Source organism: Podarcis liolepis (assembly GCF_965112155.1).
Source record: "Podarcis liolepis genome assembly, chromosome: 2".
Classification (NCBI taxonomy): domain Eukaryota; kingdom Metazoa; phylum Chordata; class Lepidosauria; order Squamata; family Lacertidae; genus Podarcis; species Podarcis liolepis.
Genome location: NC_139555.1, coordinates 39,082,961 through 39,109,689, shown reverse-complemented (window position 1 = coordinate 39,109,689; position 26,729 = coordinate 39,082,961). Strand labels below are relative to the sequence as shown.

The 26,729-nt window shown below is 41.8% G+C and overlaps 1 protein-coding gene across 3 annotated transcripts in view; it reads left to right on the top strand.

Annotated features, from left to right (window-relative positions):
- B3GNTL1 (UDP-GlcNAc:betaGal beta-1,3-N-acetylglucosaminyltransferase like 1) overlaps window positions 1-26,729 on the top strand; it is a 173,835-nt gene that overhangs the window by 104,031 nt on the left and 43,075 nt on the right. For all 3 annotated transcript variants that reach the window (XM_083487654.1, XM_083487655.1, XM_083487653.1), the window contains exons 7-8: window positions 14,386-14,481; window positions 23,185-23,309. In XM_083487654.1, the coding sequence (XP_083343780.1) occupies window positions 14,386-14,481; window positions 23,185-23,309 (221 nt within the window). The remainder of the gene's footprint in view (window positions 1-14,385; window positions 14,482-23,184; window positions 23,310-26,729) is intronic.

The following is a 26,729-nucleotide window of genomic DNA, read 5'->3' as shown; positions in this document are numbered from 1 at the left end:
ACCATTTTCGTCCTGGTTCTGGCAATAAACATGTGGTCTCGATTTTCCCAGCTGTTACTTCAAAACAAAACAAAAAAATCCTTACATTATTGTTCATTCCAAAATGTTTGAATGGGCCAAATCATGGTGTCATTATGATTTCTAAACACACAGGTAGCATGGGTTGGTTGGGTTTTGTCTCTATAGTTAACTATAGTTAATAAATATAAATAATATTGCGATCAAATGAACACTCCACTCGAAAAGGTTATTCAGAGCTGAATTGGAGCACATATTAGAGAATCAAGGAATGAATCAAGTGTGCTATTTTTTGTTACAGTGAGAACTTTTTCCTACAGAGATGTAAATGTGGCATTAAATTTAAATGTTTTATTGTGAATAATGTGCTCTTTAAAACTGTAACTATCGTACGCGACTGCACAAATGCCAATCAACAGATTTTGTGCTATCTGTTTAGTCTTCATTGTGGTACCTTAAAAGGGAGGAGACTGGTGGAATTGGTTGATTTTAAAAGTTTGTGTTGTTTTTATAAGTGGAACTGTTTTCAATTCTTTTAACACTTGTTTTATTGTTGTAACATTTATTTGTTTTGTTATTGTATTTTTAAATTTATTCATAAACTGCATATATGACAAAAGGGCTTTTAAATTGTTTAGAACTAGAAAATGAACAATAAAATTCATGTATAATGAAAAGGTGCAATAACAGTTCCATCAGATCATTAAAATATCCTTAATACAATAAGACAAACCTGTTAAAAAGCTTATTCTTTTAACCCAATGAAAAAAGATAAAACAAGTTTTGGCACCTAAAAATGTGTAATGATAGCTTCCTAGGGAGAGCATTCTACGAGCTGGAGGTGAGGCTTCATAGGGAGAGCATTCTACGAGCTGGAAGCCACCACTGAAAAGGCCCATTCTCATTTTGCCACCCTCCAGACCTCCTGTGGGTTATTTGTGACAGCAGTGACTAACAGCTTGGTTTGGGTGTATTGTTACAAAAGCATTTAAGGTTACAGAAAGGTTGTTTGGACATGCCATTCTTTTAATGTCAATTACCTGCAAGTCTAAATTATCATCATCCTATAACATCATTAGAAAGGTAGTAAACAATGCAGAGCACAGGTAGCTTTTATTATGTACAAATTGTGGTGTTTTGAAATAGTCTGGTTGAGAATAGAGAAATGGAGTTTAAGATCTATTATCTGAATGATAGTGCCTTTGAAATGTCCTGAAGCTCTGGCCTCCCTGTGGGCTAGGAGTGTATAATAAATGAAAAACTGACCAGGCATTTCAGATAATCTTAGTGGAAAGGTGCTGTTTTACAGATTGCTGCTACCTATAAAACCATAATGGCTTCAGGCAATGTTCCTAGTCTCGGTGGAGATTTTTGAAATTCTTTCTGTTTCCTTATATGGATTGGATTCCTTTATTGAGGCATAGTCAAGGGGCTTCGGTGAACTCGGAGTTCAGAGTATGTGCATATGGCTTTGATAATAATGGATTCTCTCTTCCCCTAAGTGAGATGAAGGATATTAAGAAGTCAACATGAATGGAATGGAGGGTATTCCAAGAGTTTGACGCCGAGCCACACATGACAAGACAATTTATGCTACTACCGTTTGTAATTCTAAATTCTAAATAGAATTATCAATCATCAATAAGATATCGATTATTGCATGGTTGTGTTAAAACCTATCAAAATCCATCAGTGATGTGTCAAGGCTGCTTTTGTTGCTTCTGTTGCTACCATTTGCTAGTTTTCTTGTCCACGCTTCACATGAAGTCCCAGAGCAGTTTGCAACAATTTAAAAACGCATTATTAAGAACAGTTAAAATAGAATACAGTCAAGAGAACAGCAGGTCTTAAAAATTCTATCTCAGGTGTCAAAGACCACAGTAAACAGGTGTGTTTTCAGTATCTGACAAAAACTACATAATGAAAAGGCCAGGCACATCTCTCTGGGAAGAAAGAGGACCTCTTCTTATTATCTTAACGCCCAAGAGCATCTATAGGGAATGAGGTTGCCTTTCAGATATTTGGGCTCTAAGTCGTTTACGGCTTTAAACATTAATGTGAGTGAGCACTTTGAACTGGGCTCCGAAATGAACTGGCAACCAACACTATGTAGATTCTTTGTAGGTTCCTGGCAGTGCCTAAGGGTTTCTGGTGACTTTTGCAACAGGTGAAGAAGAATGCGAAGTTTGTGGGACAGGCACAGGTACAAAATAAATAAAGCCGCCCTCAAGTGGAAAAGTAGTTAGACCGACCGAAAAAAGTCATGGGGGGGAGGGGTATTATACGGCTGGCCCTAGAATAAATTGCACCTGAACAGGGAGCATGTTTGGCTCCCTACTCACTTCCACTTAGTTTTGCAGCTTTGCCAAATTGTGTGGCTTGTGCAGGTTTGCAAAAACCTAGTGGTGTAATCGGCCTTACTGCTCCCAGGCTTTCCCAGAAATGACAATGAAAAGCGCTCAGAACTAGCAATTTCCTACTTTGCTGCCAGTGCTTTCCTGTTCTGTTTTGGACAGTATGTTTGTATTTTTTTTCCTCTTCAGCCGGAACTTGCTGGAACTCAGTCCTGGCACTTCTCAGGTGGGCTCCATTGCCATTCTAAGAGAACAAAGGCCTCGAGGCGTTCATAGTGAGTTCCAGCTCCTCTTTTTCTAGAAAAATAGCACTGTGCTTCTCTCTCTTTTTTGAGATGCTTCTCTTTTGTGGACATGTTACAGAATAACTATAGTTACAGAATAACTATAACCTGACTGCTTATAGTCTTACTAAATCCCAAAATCCATTTTAGGGCAGTATCTTTATTAAGCCAGCCAAAATTACTCAGGCTAGTGTGCAAGCTTCCAAATTCCCCAGAACTCTTCATCAAGCTAGATAGTAAAAATGAAAAAGGGGTGGGGTGGGGAGATTGTTGGGCAAGTTAGCTGTTCCTGCATCTTCAAACAGAATAAGTATTATATGATTATACTCCATTGGTAATAGAGTGCCATTGATCCCTATATAAAGCTGGCTTGTTTGGAGACAGACCACTCACCAAACTACTTTCTGCTCACATAGGTAGTAGGTTTCCCAGTCTTGATACCCAAGTTCATTTAAATATATATAAACACACCTGGAGATCTGAATTGGGATTGAACCTGGGATCTTCTGCATTCAAACTTCCATTGCACCTCATCCCAAAAATCTAAGTAAGTGATTATGACACAACAACCCTTGAAGGTTTTATAGTCTGAGGGGTAAAAGGGTTGTCAGGTCATCCAGTGAATTCATGACTGAAGGGAACATGGAATCATAGCTCATGCTCTTAACCATGATTCTGCATCATGTTGTTCACACTTGATTCTTAAGTTGCTTCTTTTACTCCTACAGTACCATGTTATGGTGTGCTGTTTTATTTTCTACTCTGTAAAGCCTTATTCTACTGTTCCTAGAATTAAATGCTGCTTAGTCCTCAATGCATCCTGCCAGCATATGCCACGTAGGATTTACTGGATATTTCTTTTTTTAAAAAAATAAAGCATTTATATATCATTTTTCAAGTTGTATCTAAATGGTGTAAATAAACCTCCCAAAGCATACAATTTTTGAAAAGCGATGTGGCATCAATAAAAATTAATACAATAAACAGGAGAAGACAGAGGCCTGTTTTTTGTGAAGTAGGTGATCTACTTGAGGAGTCTTGGCTGCTCAAGAGTATTCTTTGCTCTTTAGCACTGCCTGTGGAAAAAATCAAGGTAAAAGAGAAAGCCACGTGGTTTGGTCAAATTGAATTTGACATAGGCCAGTGGAGGCTCATTGTATGTAACTCTTGTTAAATAGGGTCCCTTTCAACTCTACAATTCTGTGACCCTAGGGTGTCGTATGTTGAAATCTGTTCACCCAAGGATTCCACTAAATTCTTTATAATTTGATTAAAAGTAGAAACTGCACTTGTAACAATAGAGCACAAAGCATCACAAGCAAAATATTAAGATCTAGTTTCATATGAGTGTTTCCTTTTTATTAAAAAAAATTAAAGAATGAATTAGCCCAATGAAACAAAAAGCAGATACACTTTAGTGGCTGAGTTGCTAGCTTTATTGGATGGGGAAATTCCTGCTTATAAATTCTCTTGAAACTTTGAATCTGGAAACTTTCCAAGCAGTGTAGGGGAACTTGTTAAGACGTGAAAGGTACCAGCATGCTTTTCAGAAGGTTGCAAGTGGCACGTCCCCTTTGCTCCTAGTGCCAAGCTCTTTGAATCATGCGCCTTATTACTGTATTTTAGATAAATGAGTGAGTCTTACCACTTTAGAATTGGGCTAGTGAATTGGCGTCATCATGAATGTTCTTTATTAGGATACAGCTAGACCTGATGGCAGCATGACCCACATACATAAAGTGTGGGTGGGGTGTTTTTGTTTTGGCAATTTAAAGTCCAACATGGGCAAGAGAAGAGTGCTGCCCCCTGTCTGTAGTCATCCCCCAATGCCTTCTATTTGAAAGCAGTTTTTCTCCTAATAAGTGACACACAACACCAAAGGAAAAAACTACTTGTAAACAGTGATCGGTGATGAGTACAGCTCATCTACTCATGTAGTTCTTTGAATACCTCTGACAATTTACGGGGATTCAGCAACAGACCTGATTTTGCACACGGAAAACTGCAGTGCTGGCCTGTCTAGTTTGGCTCTTAAAAGCTCATAGATCACTTATAGCCACAATCTGTAGACAACCATTTTTTGTTTGTGTTCCTACTAATTACTTCCCCCCGCCCAATAATACTGCAAGATAGTTTATGGAATGGAAACATCTACCTCAGTAAATGTTCACATTGGAGAGATATGGCTGAAAATGTTTGAGTGCATAGAAATGTTGTGGGAAAGGAACGTTTTCTTTTTTATGTTTAATTTCTTATTTAGAGTTAGAAAAATATTTAGGAGAGGCAAGAGCAAGTGAAATACTAATGAGAAAAAATATATATTCTAAATATATTGCCTTTATGTGTATTTAGTGCTCCATTAATCCCCCCCCCCCCGGTGTAGTCTTGTTATTTTGTTTAAACCGTTACAGTGGTGCCTCACAAGACGAAAATAATCCGTTCTGCGAGTCTCTTCGTCTAGCGGTTTTTTCGTCTTGCGAAGCAACCCTATTAGCGGCTTAGCGGATAGCGCTATTAGCGGTTTAGCGGCTATTAAAGGCTTAGCGGCTAAAGGCTATTAGTGGCTTAGCGGCTTAGAAAAAGGGGGAGAAGCGAAAAAAATCGCAAGACTCGCAAGACGTTTTCGTCTTGCAAAGCAAGCCCATAGGGAAATTCGTCTTGTGAAGCGCATAGAAAAACGGAAAACCCTTTCGTCTAGCGGGTTTTTCATCTTGCGAGGCATTCGTCTTGCAGGGCACCACTGTACTGTGAAAGTTGCTCCTGCGAGAAATGCTTTTGTCCCTTTGTTAACATGGTCAGAAATATTGCAACAGCTTGAAAATGGGAACACCTCTAATAAATCCCACTCTATTTTCCCTGCTCACTCCTGCTCACAGAGCTGTACAGCTCCTGTGTCCATCACTAGGCAGTGCTTGCAGAACTCAGCAATGGGCGATATAAGTGGGGAGATCTCCAGAATTGCTAAAGAAAAGCTGATGCGAATGAAAGTGATGGTGGAGTGCTCATCTTCCAATTTAAGTGCACAATCCAGGGATTTTGTATGCAGGCCAGTACAATGTGTCATTCTCAACAGGATTAGCATGAAGCCAGTAGACCATGGGTAGGCAAACTAAGGCCCGGGGGCCAGATCTGGCCCAACTGCCTTCTAAATCCGCCCCGTGGACGGTCTGGGAATCAGCATGTTTTTACATGAGTAGAATGTGTCCTTTGATTTAAAATGCATCTCTGGGTTATTTGTGGGGCATAGGAATTCTTTCACCCCCCCCCTCAAATTATAGTCTGGCCCCCCACAAGGTCTGAGGGACAGTGGAACCGGCCCCCTGCTGAAGAAGTTTGCTGACCCCTGCAGTAGACCAAGTGAAGAGGCACCATAGAGAAATGACAGAAGAACCTTTGTTACATGGTCATTTTGGCATAGCAGTAGGGCTGATACGCCCTGCACCATGCCACTGAATAAAGACACCCACGCACTGCTTTCAAAGCCTCAAGTCAGTTTATCTACTGAGTCGAGGATGCTCTGAAACACAGTCAGTTGGTGTTTTCCCTCTGAAACCCTAGGAAATCAACTTTCTGTGGCTGACCAAGTCACAGTTTTCTAAAAATATGACTTAAGCTTCCTTGAGGCAAGGCAGAAAATGAAGAATAAACTTATTATCCTACTGAAGAAGCCAGATCTACTCCTACGGATTAATTCACAAAGTGTTTCATAATGCAGTTTTACCAGTTCGTCTTGCTGACTGCAGAACTTGGCATAGTTTACGTGTGTACGAGTGTCTTATCCACTTCTCATGATCACTGCACAGAACTTGAGAGTTCCCATTGCTCTAGGGTTTGGCAGTAGCTGCAGATGAGTAAATGCGTAGAAGTTTGAGATGCTAGGGGAAGTGTTATTCCCAGCTATTTAAAGAAGAAAAGACTGCTTTAATGTTCTTTGTTTTGTTTTATTTTAAAAAAAAAGCTGTGAAGAAGAGTGAACCTATTCCAAGTGTTTTCTCTCCCCCTGTTTCCTTTGTGTGTGTGTGAATGATGAGAGGTATGTACGAGATTGAAAATCTCAAGCCTCCTTGATTTTCTCTCTGTGCACAAAATGGAATGTTTCTGATCTTTCAGGGCTGGCTCTTAATAGATTGCCAGAACATAACTTCAGAAATCAGGAAAATAAGAATTTGTTTACAGTGGTACCTCGGGTTAAGTACTTAATTCGTTCCAGAGGTCCGTACTTAACCTGAAACTGTTCTTAACCTGAAGCACCACTTTAGCTAATGGGGCCTCCTCCTGCTGCCACACCGCCGGAGCACGATTTCTGTTCTCATCCTGAAGCAGAGTTCTTAACCTGAAGCACTATTTCTGGGTTAGCGGAGTCTGTAACCTGAAGCGTATGTAACCTGAAGTGTATGTAGCCTGAGGTACCACTGTATTTGTTTAGTGCATGTTTAACGCAGGCCTGGCCAGAATGCAGGCCTGGCCAGGATGCAGGGGCACAGCTGAGGCTCTCAGCCTGTGTGTGTCTGCGTGCGTGCCAATGTGTGGGTGTGTGGCAAACTGGGTCTTTTTCTGGATCTAGACCCGTCAAAGAAGTGTGTCAGTGAAACGCATTGCAAACTGTGTGTGAGAAATCGAGTAAGCAAAAACAGAACTCCACAGCACCATCTGGTGTCACAGTGTTAGAATGCATAAACATACAAAGTGTTCTTGCTTTGGCAATGTAGCTGAGTCTTGGGACCCACCAAGGCGACGCTGTCTCTTCCAAGGTTGTATCTTCACACTGCAGCTCCAGTCCAAATAATGTGTCAGGAGAGCTATGGCCTGGCCAGGACGCAGGACTCTGCATGGTTTACAAACCCATTAAAAGTGTAATAACAGTAGGGCCTTCAAACTTTGTTGTATCCACATCACCTCGTTCTACCACCTTCTGTGCACTGGGAGAGGAAGGCCTGAAGTGAGGCTTCCCATGCAATTTAGAACCCTTTGTGCTTAGGGCTCTGAGCTCCCAAATGCCAAATAAGAAACAGCCTGTTTTTTGGGGCAGTGAAATAAATATCATTATCATGTAATGAATGTCAGAACAGTTGGAATAGTCTTAGTGTTCTGAGGGGGGGCAATAATAGAAATGGGGGCTGATAGTGGTGCCCCTAGGAATGTTCCACTCTCAGCAATACTCTAGTTTCATTGTAGAGGATAAAGTTGGGGTATGCAGATCTTGAAATGGGACTTTCTGAGTCAGGGGCCTAACCCAGGACTGTATGAAAATTGGTCTCGGGTATCTAGTTAGGTAGAGAAAGGAAAAGGCGTGTAGACCATTAGCTATTGTGATTGGCAGTCAGAGTGAGGCCTCCAGATTGACTAAGGGTAGATGTTATACAGTGGTACCTCTGGTTACATACTTAATTCGTTCCAGAGGTCTGTTCTTAACCTGAAACCATTCTTTACCTGAGGTACCACTTTAGCTAATGGGGCTCCTGCTGCCACCGGGCTGCCGGTATGCGATTTCTGTTCTCATCCTGAGGTAAAGTTCTAAACCTGAGGTACTACTTCTGGGTTAGCGGAGTCTGTAACCTGAAGTGTTTGTAACCCGAGGTGTTTGTAACCCGAGGTACCACTGTACTAGGAGTCTGGCCTTCCATTGCTTAATGGAGCAAACCCTCTTAGATGTCTGCACTTAGAGCTCCGGTAAAAGGTGAAGGGTAAAGTAAAGGACTCCTGGACAGTTAAGTCCAGACAAAGGTGACTATGGGGTGCGGCGCTCATCTCTCTTTTCAGGTCGAGGGAGTCGGTGTTTTTCCACAGACAGCTTTTCAGGTCGTGGCCAGCATGACTAAACTGCTACTGGTGCGTGGAGGACTATAACAAGTGCCAGAGCTCATGGAAACGCCGTTTACCTTCCCGCAGCAGCAGTACCTATTATCTACCTTCACTGGTATGCTTTCAAACTTCTAGGCTGACAGAAGATGGGACAGAGCAATGGGAGCTCACTGCTTCACTCAAGGTCAAGATATAGCTTAGACTCTCAGCTTCAGAAGAGACCCTGGAGCTGCAGGTGTGGCTATGGTCGTGACAGAATGGCAGCCAGCTTGCACTCTTGCCCTTCAGAAATTTGCTCACTATTTACAGGATTCCCAGGATGCACACATTGATTGCATACAAGTGCCCCAAAGCGGAAGTGTCCACAGCTCTGAATTTTGACATATGCACGGGTTATAGTGCTTGGAAGGTGCTAATTACTCTATGGAAAAAACCAAAGTCTCTTAAGCTCCCCTCAAAATAAAGTTAACCTGATTTCCCAAATTGAGAACTAAACAGCCTGTTTAAAAATAGCCCACAGCACAGCCCACATGAGACTGCACTGCATTCAGACTGCAAGGAGTGCAGGAATCACATTTTAAATTCCCTCCCCCTCAACACACATAAAACTCCCTTGACAAGAAAAGTTAGCATATGAAAGAAAAGGGATCTGACCTAGATTCTCTCTCTCTAGCATGCCGATTTCTCTGAACAGGGCATTCAGACACGTGTTTCCTCACTAGGGATAGAGGAAGAATCCATTTTAAGTGGATTTATACACAGAATCTGACAGCTGTAACATGATTAAGCTTTGCTCTGTCACTGGATTGACTCTTATATTGAGCATTTGTTTTACATCCAAGCTGCTCATACATTGCTGGGTATTTGAAAAGTGACCAATATATCCAAAATTGTATGCAAAAGTATATCTAATATACATAAGTCTAAAAGTCAAGCCCTATGCTCACCTATACTTCTACAGTGTGTGTACATTGTTCTGCCTGCCTGTCTATCTATCTATCTATCTACCCACGCTACCCCATACACCCCAGAATATATGTGTATATATTGAATAATTCATGTAGTATGTTGGAATTGTTAATATTTTTAGTGGACCAATGAGGGTGCCGGGACTCATTTCTCATTGAGATTAAGGAGTGAGACAGGAAATGGATAAGCTCAGCATTGAGATTTACAGAAAACTCCCTATACTTCACTTTGATATGGGGTACTGTCCAGGATCCATCTATGCTATGAAATAGTACAGTCTGTATTACATAGGGTGTTTTGTTCAAAGTGAGGTTTGTCTCTGTGAATGTTTTCAGAAGTGATCTCTGTTCCAGTGATCAAGTCATTGTTCACAACACTTGGACCTTTTGGGTGTCATTTTAGTCTTGGTTAATTTTTTTATAGATTTCATTTATTTCAGTTGAGTCTGTGAACTGCATCAGTGTGCATAGGATTGTGGCAAATGTTTTTACATATGTACAGTATTTCTAATCAGCTTGCTTATTAATGTGGGGTGCTTATTTTAATGTATAAATTTGACTATGCTTTTTTAAAAAAACTTATTGAGTATCTTCATGTAAAGAAACTTTTTTCCCCCTAGTCATAGTGTGGGCTGAACATAATAAATGTGATTTATGCAAACTCTTGCCAAGAATGGTTCCATTGATCTACCCTAACATGCATGATTCACAGTGTGCCTGACTGATAAAACTGCTCCCTCTTCTGTTCAGTCACAGTTATTTCTATGACTCTAATTATTATTCAGAGTGAAATATTTAAATGTTTATGCTACAGAAACAGTTATAGAACTGTATTTCAACAGATTTTGAATGGGACCCCAGATGAGTTGTTTGTGGTTTGATCAGAATGTGGTACTAGAATTTTGTGAGTTCCATTTTAAAAATAAAACCTAAAAATATGACCTGCAGCTTCTTCTTACACTCTATTTTATGCCCACTTTACACTGTCAGTCTGTTTCCAGAATCCCTGCCTATGTCTGAACTCACTTTTCATCCAGTTTTGTCTTGTTGATTCTTTGCGTATGTTTCTGTATTCAAGTCTGTGACAGTTGGGCAGATGTTGAGGATCATCATTCAGCCCAGTGTTGACAGAATTATTTCAGGCCACTGTAAAAGAGCATATTGTATTATAGGTCAGATGTATGCATTTATGTTCAACATGGTGAGTATTCTGCTACCCTCTGGAGAACATTGTGACCCCCAGGGTTCCCTTGTGACCTTGGAGAGGAAGTAGGGGTCATTACCACAGGGTACCTCAGATACATCAGAACAACTTGAGGGACAATCCCCGCCCCATTACAATTCCCTCTCTCCATGGTTGGGAGGATAGCTGAGATTTGTTGGGTGCTTCCATTCCAGCGTTAACATGAAAAATGCCATTCATCCTCTCCAGCACTAAGCTTTTATGCTGTTTCCAAGTAGTATGATTCCAAGAATGTTCCTATAAGCTTCTTGGGAGATGAGAACTTGGAGCTCAGGAGAAGAACCTGACTTGGTGCTGTGCTTCGTAAGTGTAGTACATGATGAGAGCCAGACTCTACTATATGGGGGAGAGCGTGTGTCTTAGCAGTAAAAAAATTCCTGGGAGGTCATAACACTCCTAACCTTCAGGGCTCCCCAGATTTGTGGCTGTCGGTTGGGGAAGTGTGCGATCACATTAAGTTATGTACTTTATGGTGGGTGTCTTGGCATTTGGGTACCATGGATCTCTTTTGCTTTCTGGAATAATTAGAAAATCAACCTCAGAGCTGGTGCCTCTTGGGTGATTCATTCATTGATCTCAATTGTTCTGCTAATTAGGTTGTATTTCTTGATTGAAACTCATATCTGAAGATCCGCTCTCCTCTTTCCTTCATATTGTTTCATGTACTGCAAGGAATCTCTGTTGAAGTTTCCATGGATCATTGTTTGTGAAGAAATATATATATATATATATATATATATATATATATATATATCCTTGATTTGTCTAATCATAGATTACTGTTCATTTTTCACAGCTAATCTGCTTTCATATTTAAGGTTGCTGAAGCAGTATTTTGCTCCAGTAGGCTTAGGGATTGTTATCCTTTCCCTTATGTATTAGTGAATGCGGTCTAGTAAAGTATCACGTCACCTGTAGTTATGTTGTTATTTTAATTTAGTAGTCATCTCCCTGGTGATTAACTACAAACAGATGAGCATCCCTTAGTGTTCCTAAGCTGTCTTTCTTTGTGAGATGATTATATCATCTCGAGACACACCTGTGTGGCCTCAAATATATATGTATTGCTAATTGTCCTGAGGCAGTTGACTATCACAAGGCCTTCTTTTCTACTGTGGGTCTTTCAGGATTAATACAATTGCTGCCTTTTTCATTCTGGGATCTGGACATTCTATGTTGGGATTTGTATTGATTCCGCTAAGAATGATTAGTGAGCACAGACTGTATTAAACCATAAAACCAGAGAGCTGCGGCTGCTCGGTCTTAAGAAAGAAACACATTGACAATATGAAATTGTTAGGGCTAAATGGTTTAACAGATTATGACCCTAAATTGTTAAAATTGCCTCACAATTAGACTATTTTCTTCTCGGAAAGCTTTGTCCTGCCAGTTTGCAGAATGTCAGCTGCAAGAAACAGAGTATGTTGAAGACCTTCGTGGCAGCCACAAGGGTTTCCATGAATAGCATTTCAGCAAAAACCAGGAAGTGCAGAGCAGTCGTGCATTTTTCTACAAATCCACAAGGCTATTGATTTATATATGCTGTGCACTGTGCAGTATCTAGCATCTAGCACAGATGACTTCGGAATAAGCCCAGCTTCCATTATTATTATTTTAAAATAAATCTTGGACGTATGGGAGGAACTCAGCACTGCACTATGTCAGTTGTTCCATCAGTGCAAGAATTTCAGCCAGAGGTGCCAAGTTGCACCCAACATGGGGCCTATCATGTGTGTGTGATGTCACGCAATGTGCATTGGGAGGAGGCCGCCACAAATATATAGATACTTGTCCCATTTATTATTGGTTACTACTTTTTATTGCCGTTTTGTTTTTCTGGCTACAGCTCATGGTTAGTGTGGAAAGAGCTTAACCATACATATTAGTACAGTCAACATGCTTAGCCAAAGTTTGGCTTAGCTCAACTCAGGGACCAGGGGAGAGCAAAACAACTGTGAGCTCCTTTCCTGGAGCCCACACACTCAGACAGTCTGGTCCTGGTAAGCCATAGTTTGCCCTACTATGTTGTGTGAGTCAGGCCAATGTATCTTTTACTAGGATCCTTGGTTTGAACATAAACAGTAAGCTGGGATTCTGTAGAAGCGCAGCTGAACTTTGTCACAGTCCTTTTCCCAGTCATATGGAAAAAGGAGAAGGGAGCATATGAACTGCACTTGAGCTCATTGAGGATTGCCCATAGTTTAGCCTCAGAGGTTATGTGTTTCATATCACTTGAAAAATAAGGATGCTAGTGTAGATTTAGGAAGCTGGTGTTAATGTTAACTTTTAGAAGTTTTAATACTAGCAGTACCATCAATAAATTGTTTGGCCATGGAGAAAAAAGCATTTTCAATGAATAGAAGGCAGTCCTTTTGTTTTTTATGTCTTTGTCTGCTTAACCAGCTCATAGAATATCTTTGTTTAATACTTAAGGCAGAGTGCATCATGGTTCTTTAACTTCTTGTCAACAAGATTAGTCTATAAACTTACTAGACATTTGGTCTTGTATTAATGGAATGAACAGGTTTACCTTACATAATCCGGATATTCTGGTTTATTTCAACACTAGGTTTGAAACATATTTGTTTAAAGCAGAAAAGGGCGATTATAAACCTTCCTGGTTTTGTTGGTATTACTCAGTGAAGCTGTCAACATTAAAAAATATACAAATTATGGGCTACATTCATTGTATTTCCAAGACACTAGTTTCATTCAGATATCTTTTTTCCAGGTACCAAAAGGCTATCTGTGTTCATATGTGTATACATGCTCAAATATTTCCTGTTTGGTTTGTATGCAAGTCTGTACTTTCCATTGGCTGTTAATTTTGGCATGTTCTTTGCAAATAGTAAAGCACCCAGGTGTGCTTGATTCACAAGAACTCCATTTCCGACCCCAGATCTTCAAGGTTTATAGAGATCTTGCTACACACCACCGAGGAGCAAATAGAAGATGTTTGCTTGAGCCTCAATCTTACACTCAAGTAGCAAGCAGTCTTAGCAAACCCCATGGTCAGGTTGATATTTGAGGGCTTCTTCATGAATGCTGCACACAGAAACAAGAATATACATAGATAATGCAAATCAATCTCTGGATAGAATATAGCATTTATTGTGTAAACTGTGTTGTGGAGTGTGTGTGTGTGTTTTCCACACACACGACTTGGGACACAGCGACTTAGGAGGGTAGGCTTGGAGACTCTTGAGTTTTGTTCTGCTTTGCTTTTAGTTGAAACAAGTCACGAGTGTAGAAGGAGTCAGGCCAGAGGAGTGGATGTCCCCCACTTGTGGGGAGTGAATGTCGTAATTTCCTAATTTAAATTCCCTCCCTGCATCCCCCTCCAAAGGTACTGCTTACCTAATAGAGGATACAGATTTTGGGGGGAGGGGAAGGGGGGGCAAGAAAAGAACAGAGAAAAGTTTACATTATTGTATTCCTCAGCCTGTTCCACTAATCTTACTCCTCCTCCACCATCCATTGCTGCTTTGAGCTAAGAAAAACGAAGCACAGGAGATATTGTATCCCAGCATCTCTTATAATTTGTCCGTGTACACTTCTCATAACAGGGAAAAAGTTTATGCCACACTTGCTACAGTATGCATGCTATTAGATTAATGTCAATGAAGGAAGTTGTCGTGCACATGGTTTGTAAAACATACTTGTTAAGAATGGGACTCTTTATAGTAATAGTGTGTGCTTTAATGCTCCTTTTTCAGGTTTTTACTTCCCATGGACCAACTGTAATTATGCCAACTTGGTTCTGTTCCCGAGAATGGTTTTGTCACGTGGGCAGATTTGATGAAGCGGGAAAGGTAAGCACTGTGAAGACGAGCAAAACCTTAAGTGTGGCTTAATGTTAGCTGTGCTGAGCTCTCGAGTACAGCTGGCATCCCACTTCTAATAGAGAGTTCAGGTTGTACCTGATAAAGATGCCCTCTTGACTCCCATACAATAATTAGAACACAAATGAAAAATGCATGAGCAGATAAAAACTAAGGGGCAGATCTGTTTCCATGAATTTATTTCCATAGTGTTAAAAATGATAACATTGCCATTAGCAACATTGCCACTGGGTGTGTGTCCAAAGGTGCTGGTACTAGTATGGAACCATTTATTGGCTGTGTTCACATGTAACCCTGCACCAAAGCAAGGCTTAAAGCAAATGTGCTGGCTTCCATGGAGCCTCCTCCCCAGTTCCTTTAGCTCAGTCCGGTATGGGATTGTGTTTAAGCTTTCTGCTCCTTAACCTTGATGTGCAGCTGAGGTTTCTTCTTGGCTACAGATCATGGTCAAGGTGCTGTATGAAGAAGTACCAGATTGAAGTGCCAATGAGGAATGTGGTTCTAGGACAGGATTTCCCAAGCCTGGGTCTCCAGCTGTTTTTGGACTACAACTTCCACCATCCCTAGCTAGCAGGACCAGTGCTCAGAGATGACAAGAAGTGTAGTCCAAAAACACCTGGAGACTCAAGTTTGTGAAACCCTAAAGAGAGGCCAAATGACATTTGGTCCCAGCCATTCTGATGGAGTGGATCTCTCTTGTCTCCTCTTTCACTCTGATGCAACCAAATGGGATGCTCTTGGCAGAAGATGGTTCTAGAAAATGAAAAGCAAAATGGAACTTTATCCCCACAAGGCCGATGGCGTGGGCCTTGCTATCTCACATTCTCCTGAAATGTAAAGTGGTGGGATATAACCTGACCATGTTTGTACAAAGATAGACTTATTGCCTGAACAAGTAGTGCAAGCTTTCTCTTCATAGGGGAAACTAAGTACACACATGACACTGAGGGACAATACTTCTTCCTTAGAAGCCACTTTCCTCTCTACAGCAGAGGAAGACTGCATAGTGTTCTCCCACCAACTACACCCCTAATATTAGGGGGGATGCCTCACCACAGGAGAGAAAATGCCACAGAAATGAGGGAAGAGAAACACCCCCAATTTACCAGATGCTATGTTAAGTAATCATCTCCTTTCCTTCTTTTAGTATCTAGCAGAGTAACTTGCAGGTGTCACGTTGCTGCCAATAAGTATAGAAACAGACTGAAACGTCTACATTCCAGTATTGCCATGCACCAAAAAGTCTCCATAGCAGCAACCTGCTTTTCTCATTTGTGACTAAATCTGCACACCTGCTCTTCAAATGTTAAAATGAAAGGCATACACCAGAGACATGAAATAAAGATCTTATTACGTAATACACTTAGAATGCATGATCAAAAGCTTTTTGCAGATCCCTTTGATAGCATTTCCTCCATCTACATTTATTTTAAAGCTGTAGTGGGTTCTTCTGCAGCTAACGTGTGATTCCCAAGTTTCAGAACGGTGTTAATTTATTGAGGGAGACGGGAGTTGCTGCAGCAGTCTTGTGACATCTTAAGAACAAACAGATTTATTGTGAAATAAGCTTTGTGGATGATGAAGCAGACTCTAATCTACAAATGTTTACACTACAATAAACCTGTTCGTTCCTTATACAGTCCCAAGATTTCAGGTTGCAAGGTAAGGCTCCACTGTGTCTTTAAATAGGTCAGTAAGGAGGACTGTTTTGTAGAATTGATAGGAGTCCTTTCCTAATTTACGGGAGTTGAGTTTTGCGTGATAGCCTTGACTGAGAAAACACAACTTTTACTGCTCAATAAGTGTAGCTTTTTTGTGCTTTTGAACCATTTCCATTCTGAATTGTTTACCTTTCTGGCCTTCCCTCCTTCTAGTCAGCCTCCGCTGGAGACGGAGTAATTCAATCACTCCTGATGCAGAGAATTCCTGTGCTCCTCAGAGGAGGATGCTGATTTCCCCACAAGTCATTGCTGTAACCTTCTTTTCATTTCAAAGGCATGCCCAGATCAATAACCCATGCAGGAACATGAATGGTGGGGATGGTATCCTTTTTCTTACTCTTACGTGCTAAAGCAGAAAAGAAAAGTTGAGTATTTATAAGAGTGAAAGATGCCGCTCTTACGAATTCAGAAAGAGTGCTTAGCAGAGGTGTGTGAAACATCGATCTTTGCTTGAGACTTTAATACATTTTATCCCTGGTTTTCTAGACTTCCCCATGGTCTATAGTTATCTGCCAGAAGTTCTGCCTCTGGCTTATGCGATATCTTCCCTCATTATTTCCAGACTTAATGTTAGGCATGTCAGTTTTCAAAAATCTTCAGGAGAGAGTAATTTTTAATGAATCCCAAGAACAATAGTATATTGGAAGCTGGTAGTGTTTCAACTGCAGCCTGTGAATTAAGTGGCTTTGTCCTTAATTTTGTTTCTTTCCTTGCAAGTAACCAGGAAATAAATCTACAGAGCTAAGCTGCAATATGTAATTTGGTGAGGATTATTAGAATAGTTTCACTTATGTTTTGTTAGTCAAAATGGGAGAGTGTTGTTATTTATTATTTAAGCCATGAAATTGGGGGGGGGGGGAGATTTGGTTCAGCTTTGTCTTTTTTTTTTTTAAAAAAAAGCTGAATCAAAGTATTGTAAGGTTGTCAAATGATTTGTCAAGGGGCTCTAGGGAAAAATCAAGACAAAACGCAGACTCTGATATTCTTGGCACATTATGGGTAAAACTGAACAGAGATCTGTACTTGAGATGTGTCCAAGAAAGAAAGTGCTGGAGCCAAATAAATTAGGCTTATGAACTGCTTTAAAACAAGCCCTTTTAGCGACGTGTCTTGATAACATGTTACTAAGCATGCTGAGGTAGTCACTGAATTTCCACCGCTTTCCATGTTTAATTAGAGTATTGTTTGCCAGTGCTGTTCACATAGTTCTGTTTGGGAGACTAATCCTTTAACTTTATTTCCCAAACAATGCAGCAATTATAACTTCATCACAGATTTCCTGTTTTAGGATCAGGTCAAAATGATTTAAAGGCCTATCGGGACAGGACAATGGGGTTCAGTCACACAGCTAGCAAGAGGCTTAGCAGGATTTGTATAATTCTGGGGGGAGCGGTTTTTAAAACAGTCTAAGCATGAAATTAATGTGCTGGGTCTCCGGTGAGCATGTCTCTGCTGAGATTTAAAGCACCTATGAAACTAAAATTTTGCTACAGGCCCAACACAGGCATGCATACAAATACGCAAAGATAAGCAACAGTGAAGTGAGGGCTGTACCCTCCTGCAATTGGTTTACAGGTGGAGCAGATACATGGTTAGAGGACATGCATAGGAGACTGTCACTAATCAAGCCTCTGACCCAGCCACTTGACTTTTGTATGCTTTGCTTCAGCTTAAGCCAGTTGTTTTTCTGAGGTCAGATATGTCCTCTGCCAGATACACATTGACCTTTGTATCTCTATATTCAGTCTGTGTGCTGTTATCATTTCCACGGACTTAACTTGGACTGTCTGAAGCACATTTGATCCTTTCTATAAGTCAATCTTAGACTCGATTCTTTAATTCTAATGCTTCCAAGTTGGTAGTATTGGACTGAGTTCCAATACACATTGACCTTTGTATCTCTATATTCAGTCTGTGTGCTGTTATCATTTCCACGGACTTAACTTGGACTGTCTGAAGCACATTTGATCCTTTCTATAAGTCAACCTTAGACTCGATTCTTTAATTCTAATGCTTCCAAGTTGGTAGTATTGGACTGAGTTCCAATCAGTTCAGTGGGGCATTTAGGATTTCAGCATTCACCTGTTGAGATGAATTTTTGTATTATATATCTTTTGAAGGATTCTTGGTATGAATCAGGTTCGTGTGATGTTACTATTTGCTGGGCCACACATTATTCCTCTCCTGATAAGTCTTGCCCACAAGCATTCAAGAGGCCATGGGTTGTAGTCAACTAGCTTTTTAACTCAGACAAATTAAAAGTATTGCTCACGACTAATTTAGGTCCATAAATTTCATTGGGTCTATGTGGGTGTATCCAGGCACATGTGCTTGCATCTGGTGATACTGCACTTTCACCATTGGGATACATGGCCAGTGGGTCTGATGCTTAGCTGCTGAACCATTACATATGTAAGAAATACGCTGTCCAAGTGTGGATGCGCAGGCTGAAGCTGCTTCCTCTTGGAACAAAGAGAAAGTTAGTGTCAGAGTTAGGTTCTGCATCTAGACTTGGCCAACATCATTTATCCCCTGCCTACCTATTATATGCCAATTTTTATTGGGTTAAAAATGTTTAGGCATCAGCACCAGATTCCTGAGCACTTGGAATATTTCTAGCTCTGACTTCTGCAGTCCTTTTTTTACTGCACTCATCTACTTTGTTCCACTGTTTACATCCACCAGACATGGTCGGTGAAGAATTGCACAATATGGAACTTGATGAAAATAATTGCATCATATGTGTGTGTGGGGGGGAGAACCTTAAGTACTCGGTACGGTATGTAGTGTAATGGAATCTACAAATAGGCATGTGACCTTGGGTAGCAAGCTGCTAGATAATTAGAACCAGGTGCCTAACTTGACTTAGCTTGGAGCGTGACATGAGGAACAGAAGCAGGTTTAAATTTTGCAGTTGACACAAAGCAACACCACAGAGTTGAGCACAGGGGAAGCATAAATCTAGCTAGATGGTAGGTTGAAGGAATTCTGGTTTTCTCCTTCTGGCGGTTATGTCTTCTTTCACCCTCCCACAGCGCAGTTTTGTTACCGCCCACCGTGTTACTTAATATACCTATTAATACAAATTATAGAAACCTGAATACAATATCTTTCATGTAAGGGCTGAAGCTCAGAGGTAGAGCGTCTGCTTTGCACACAGAATGTCCCAATCCCCAATCTCCAAGTAGGCCCGGGAGAGACCCCCATCTGAAATTTTGCGAAAGCTACTGCCATTACTATCATTACTGAGATAGATGGACTTAATGTGTTGTACTCATTAACCATTATTTGCATCTATTAAAAGTTGTGTGGTTTTTTTACTAGGGGCTCTGCTCCTGCTTGCTCCACTCAACCAACCCCATCTACCGCCATGCCAACTCCCAGCTCTTTATCCCTTACCCCCAAGTCCCACAGCTCCTTCCAAACCCGCAGTCAGAAGCAAGCCAGCAGTAAATCACACTGTGCAAGTTGGAGCGAACTCTTTATTAGCAAAAACACGATCTGCACAGGAGTGTCAGGCCTAATGAGCACAGCAACTCATCTCCAGTAGCTCTTGCCCCCATGAAGCCGTTGCTGAGACTGAAGGTCCCTGCCTCCCCACAGCTGCCTAAGTCCCCTCCTCTCTAGGGTTCCCCCCCCCCCCAATCAAAGGGAGACAGCAACTGCCCATTGCCAATCTCTCCTCCCCTCTTTTCATGCTTCTTCTGGTTCTTGGAGACAAGGGAGAAGAGGAGCTTGTCTCAGCAGGAGGTGGAGACACCTGTGCCTCTTCACCAACCGAATTAATTTCCGCTTTTTAGCCTCCCTTCTTCCCTGCTTCAGCTTTTGCCTTTGATTCTGGACTTCTTTCTGCCACAGACTCCCAGCTCACTGAGCCTCATTACCCCTTCAGCTTCCTCTTCTTCCCCACTTTCTCCCTCGTCTCCCTGTGACCACTCATCATTTCCCCACCACTGGTAAAACCAGATCTTTAATATTTCTAAACAATATAATTAACTGTGCCTCTGGCAATTCATACCCTCTTATAAGTTTAATCTCATTTATTGCAACTTTCCAAAATACCACAATTTTAGGGCATGACCAAAAATACGAATATATCAGCACTCAATGCTCCACACCTCCAAAATGTATTCGCTACGCTGTTATATATGTTATATATATGTAGTTAATGGGACTGAAACTGCCTTGGTCGCGCTTGTCGATGATCTCCTGTGGGCTAGGGACAAAGGTGAGAGCTGTTTCCTAGTTCTGCTGGATCTCTCAGCGGCTTTTGATACCATCAACCATAACATCCTTCTGGACCGTCTAGAGGGGCTGGGAGCTGGGGGCACTGTTATACAGTGGTTCTGCTCCTTCCACCTGGGCCGTGTTCAAAAAGTGTTGGTGGGGGATGAGTGTTCAGACCCCTGGGCTCTCACTTGTGGGGTGCCTCAGGGTTCTGTCCTCTCCCCCATGCTTTTCAACATCTACATGCAGCCACTGGGAGAGATCATTAGGGGGTTTGGGCTGGGTTTTCATCAATATGCGGATGATACCCAGCTCTAGTTCTCTTTCAAATCAGAGCCAATGAAGGTGGTGAATATCCTTTGTGAGTGTTTGGAGGCAGTTGGAGGATGGATGGTGGCTAACAGATTGAGGTTGAATCCTGACAAGACAGAAGTTCTGTTTTTGGGGGATAGAAGGCAGGAAGGTGTGGAGGACTCCCTAGTCCTGAATGGGGTAACTGTGCCCCTGAAGTACCAGGTGTGCAGCCTGGGAGTCATTTTGGACTTGCAGCTGTCCATGGAGGCACAGGTCAAATCTGTGTCCAGGGCAGTTGTTTACCAGCTCCACCTGGTACGCAGGCTGAGACCCTACCTGCCTGCGGACTGTCTCACCAGAATGGTGCATGCTCTGGTTATCTCTCACTTGGACTACTGCAATGCGTTCTATGTGGGGCTACCTTTGAAGGTGACACGGAAACTACAACTAATCCAGTACCTCTGGATGTCCTGATGCATATTTGTTAAGATTGCAATTGCTAATATGCAGTTGTGAATTTTTTGTTGCTGTTTGAGAGACTACGTATTTTGTTGACTACCGCTCAGGTGCCCTCTTTTGATTCCCAGGGCATGGTAGGTTTCAGTGTGCTGAAAGCAGCGCCTTTTTAGACATTTTTTTGCCACTCCTGCCAACCTAGAACAATCTCGTCGTCCGATGAGTCTGAGTGCCAAACTCACTTCCATACTTATTCAGGAATATTTTCTCTTAATTCATTGTCCCAATTGTGTTGATTTGTATACTTTTTAATGCGTCCATAGTCATAATACTATAGATTTTACTCCGTAATTGTTGTTTCCATTCTTCTATCATTTCAAATTAGAAAAAGTAATTTTAGAAACCCAAAGTCTGGGTCCATGGCACTCCTAGATGTATGATTCAGCCTTTAATTATAGGGTAATTGCTGCGGGCACACTGACTTTTTAGAGAAGCAGCATCTCGGCATGTATTTGGCATTAATTGGAGGCCAAGAGCATCCAGCTGAGATTTGGAAGAAGGAGGAAGAAGGAGAAATCCCTGAATCAGAGTAAGAAGGCTTCCTTAGAATGTTGTCTCAAAAAATGAGGAGAAGGGAGGTAATTAGATCTAGAGGTTTGGTGGGCATGTTGAGAGTTGGCACAGCGACTGCCATCCATCCCACCCATGTTGGGAACTGTAATGTTTGCTTCATATAAGTACTGAATTCCAAGTTCTTATTTGCAGTGCCTCTGAAGAGGAACTGTAATTTCAAAATGCATTGGACCAATAAACCCTGCAGTGGGGGGAGAAATCAGCATTTCTCAAATTCAGTACCAAAGGTTCATTTAATACACATTTCTCTTAATAATCTGAAGCCAAAGGAAAATCAAGCAAAGTAACACAATGTTCTAATTATTTTAGCAATTTCATTTTGTACAGGCATTAAATGATGTGTAATAAAAAGCTAACATGCTCCTCGAATAGATATTTAGCCACCTAGTGTGTGGATAAGCATGTGGCGATTCATTTTCATTCTGATGCCACAATGCTTGAATAAATACTCCATGCCGAGTAAATCAGTTATTTATTTACATAGCACCATCACATGACAGCTTGGTAACCGAGAGTGGGATGAGAAACAAACAATATTTTGAGAACATTTGACAATTATACGGGCTGTTTTATAGTCTCAAGAGGCTGCAGTGTTGCTAAATTAAAACAGATGTTGTTTAGTCATCACCTTCGGTTATATGAAAACAAGAGGGCAGGGTTTTGAAATGGTTGTGCGGCTTAATTTTCAGCAGAATGGTACTGGGGCATGCCCATAGACCTTCCCATTGAAATGGACTCTCACATCCTGAAACGATATTGCACATTTGGGAGGCTATAAACATCCTCTCCCCACTTTGCTAAAATACTACTTTCATGGCAAAGGGATGTTTCTGATCAGATCTCTCTTTCTCATTCTCAAGAAGTTTTTGTGATGAGCTGCTCACTCAGCACTGTGTTGTGTGGATGTATTTGGACATGCCACCTGCTTCTTAGCAATCTTACGACAAGCAACTGGAGATCTGGAAGGTTTGCCATTCACAGTATTATTATTACTTTTACAGGGAGCATGCAGGTGTGCTTTTGACATTGATAAAGTACAGCAAAAGGCCTGTAACATTTGATCTGTGGATGTCCTGTGCAAGAGTAACGCTCTATATTAAATTAGCTTTAGGGAATGTCTCTAAATATCCATTAGACAGGTGTATGCATTGGTTCTAATGTCGAGATTTTTTAAGATGTCATTGAACACAATCACATTATATATCACACAGGATTCTTACTCCACTTTCCTTGGCGTAAACCCTATTAAATTCAATACAACTTGCTTCTGAGTAGGCATGGTTACGCTTGTACTATTACCTGCTTTTGATCTGAAAAAAGTGGGGGTTTTTTTTCTTTCCAGGGCACCCCAGAAGACCTGCTGTTCTTTTATGAACATCTCCGAAAAGGTGGTGGAGTCTTTCGAGTCAACCAGTGCCTCCTTCTGTACCGTTACCATCCACAGGCGGCAACTCATTCAGTTCTAGAGTAAGATACGTTCCGTATCAAACTGTTTTGGATGGCTTTGGTGGGTGGGGAATCCTTCCCCAACAAAATATGCATGTGGGTTCGTATATATTTGATCATTTGTCTGTATTTCCAAGCCATTTGCAAGCATATGAGAGCCAGTGTGGTGTAGTGGTTAAGAGCGGTGGACTCGTAATCTGGTGAACCGGGTTCACGTCTCCGCTCCTTCACATGTAGCTGCTGGGTGACCTTGGGCCAGTCACACTTCTCTGAAGTCTCTCAGCCTCACTCACATCACAGAGTGTTTGTTGTGGGGGAGGAAGGAAAAGGAGAATGTTAGCTGCTTTGAGACTCCTTCAGGTAGTGATAAAGCAGGATATCAAATCCAAATTCAAACTCCTCCATATGTGACCTGAGAATGTTGGCCTTTTAAGGCTACTTTCTTTTATTTCGTTGTAAGCTACGCACCCTTATGTTTCAATACATCGTGGATTTCAATAACTACTTTTTCAGTGGTCACGTGATTTGGTTCTGGTATTGCTTTGGTTCTGGTAAGGCTGGTCGCCAAAGAATTGATGCTTTTGAATTATGGTGCTGGAGGAGACTCTTGAGAGTCCCATGGACTGCAAGAAGATTAAACCTCTCCATTCTGAAGGAAATCAGCCCTGAGTGCTCACTGGAAGGACAGATCCTGAAGCTGAGGCTCCAATACTTTGGCCACCTCATGAGAAGAGAAGACTCCCTGGAAAAGACCCTGATGTTGGGAAAGATGGAGGGCACAAGGAGAAGGGGACGACAGAGGACGAGATGGTTGCACAGTGTTCTCGAAGCTACAAACATGAGTCTGACCAAACTGCGGGAGGCAGTGGAAGACAGGAGTGCCTGGCGTGCTCTGGTCCATGGGGTCACGAAGAGTCGGACACAACTAAACGACTAAACAACAACAACATTGCTTTGGCTTAGGCAAATCTGTTATTCATAGTTTGTAACCCTGGAATGCAAGGCCACACCGTTTAGGGGTTTTTCTTGCGGGGGGGGGGCGAGGGTCATGGTTGCTGTTGCTGCTGCTTTTTTGTATTTTTATTTTAGTTCTTCTTGTGATTTATGTGGAAATTGTTCAGTTTGGTTGTGTATTTTTTAGTGTTTATTGTTTATGACGACTTTTGTTATGTTGTAGTTACATTTTTTTTAACGTAAGCTGTCTTGAGCATGGTTTGAACTACGGAAAGGGCAGCATACAAATTAAATTATGTATGTATATACATAATATATATGTATACTGCTTGTTATGCTAAATGTGTAGCATGCAGCTATGTCTGTGTTTTTTTCTTTATTAAATTATAAGCCTTTGTGGAGAGAGGAGGAATTGTCATCCAGACCACATTGTGCAGGGAAAAGTTTATTTTTTCTTTACCCATCCATGATCAGGAGAAAAAATCCCTCACTCACCCGGGCTCAACATTGAGGGTGGGGAATAAATCTCCCATTGTCACTTATTTAATTACAGGCTCAGGAGGGAATGAGGGTTTCCTTCTGATAGCATCTGTGGAGGGAAGGAATAAGCTTTCCTTCTTCCATGTTGCCATGATAATTTCTTGCCCCTTTGAGCCTGTATATTAAATGAAGGGGGAAAAGAGACATTGTTGCTTGCTACACAATTAAAATAACATCTACTTTGACTCTCACTCTCATGTTGAATTCCTTTTCATGTATTGATCCCAGTATTTTGGATTTGGGACACAGGATTGTTGTTGTTGTTTAGTCGTTTAGTCGTGTCTGACTCTTCATGACCCCATGGACCAGAGCACGCCAGGCACTCCTGTCTTCCACTGCCTCCCGCAGCTTGGTCAAACTCATGCTGGTAGCTTCGAGAACACTGTCCAACCATCTTGTCCTCTTTCATCCCCTTCTCCTTGTGCCCTCCATCTTTCCCAATATCAGGGTCTTTTCTAGGGAGTCTTCTCTTCTCATGAGGTGGCCAAAGTATTGGAGCCTTCCTGTCAAACATGCCTATTAAGAGTGCAGGTTTGCATTGGCCCTACAATAACTTTTGAACTGATTGTTTCTTTGGATGGGGCGCTTTCATTGTCTCTCTCTCTTTAATTTGTCTTAGAATAGCCTTCTCCAGCCTGGTACCCTCCAGATCAGGGGTCTGCAACCTTTAAGACAAAAAGAGCCAGTTGGACCCGTTTTCGAAGGAAAAAAAACCTGGGAGCCGCAAAACCATTGCAACATTTAAAACAAATATATCTCCGGAGCCGCAATCTGACAGCGGGCGGGAAGGTGACGTCGGGACGGTGCGTGACTAACGCACGCACCGCCCCATGCGACGTCACAGCCAGTACAGCGCCCGCCACAGTGGGGAGTGTCGGGGCGCACAATGCGCCTCCTCCCCTCGCTAGTATCCGCCCCGGAGCTGCGGCAAAGGTGTAAAAGAGCCACATGCGGCTCCGGAGCCGCGGGTTGCAGACCCCTGCTCCAGATGTATAATTTCAGACTATAACTTCCACCAACCCCAGCTAGCACAGTCATAGTAATCCAAAACATCTGGAAAGCACAAAGTTGAGGAAGGCTGTCTTGGAATGTATAGTGTGTCCCTCTAAGTAGGACTGGGGTTAGGGTAGGGCTGTTTTCAGTTATATGAACTAAGACAGGGTTTACCAAACTTACCGTATTTTTCACTCTATAACACGCACCAGACCATAACACGCACGTAGTTTTTAGAGGAGGAAAACAAGGAGGAAAAAAATCTAAACGAAATAGTGGATATATGATTTTTGTGGTTCATGCTGTGGCCACAGACATGTGATCTGACAGTGAGTTTGGAGTAGCCCAATGCAAAAATCCTGAGGATCCATGTGGATCCATGCTTTGTAACCACGGAGGAGGGAAGGAAGGGGAACCATGGATCCTCTGCTCACGACTGCAGCAGATCCCCCCCCCCCCGCCACCCGTAGGCATTCCCTCCATAACACGCACAGACATTTCCCCTTACTTTCTAGGAGGAAAAAAGTGAGTGTTATGGTGCAAAAAATACGGTAGGTTTCCAGCTGTTGTTGGACTTGCAGCTCCCATAATTTCTAGCTAGCAGGACCAGTGGTCAGAGATGATGGGAACTGATGAGACCCAAGTTTGGGAAATTAAGGAGATGGCTTAATAGGGTAGAAAAGGACTACCTCTTAGAAGCTTTAGCTCAGTCAAGCTGAGGAGCATCTCTGACTTTGGTCACACAAGGTCAGGGACTGTCTATTTCTGTTGCTCCTAAAGCTTTGCTGTTTCCAAGCTCTGCCCTGTTCCTTGAAGCCTTAAAGAACCAGCCGTTGGGGATTTTATGGAACTTCCACAATCTGTGCCCAGGGCTTCAATAAAAAACATAGGAACATTTCAGCTTTTGTGCCATTTGCTTGATGATACTTTCCCCCTAAACCAACATGATATGAA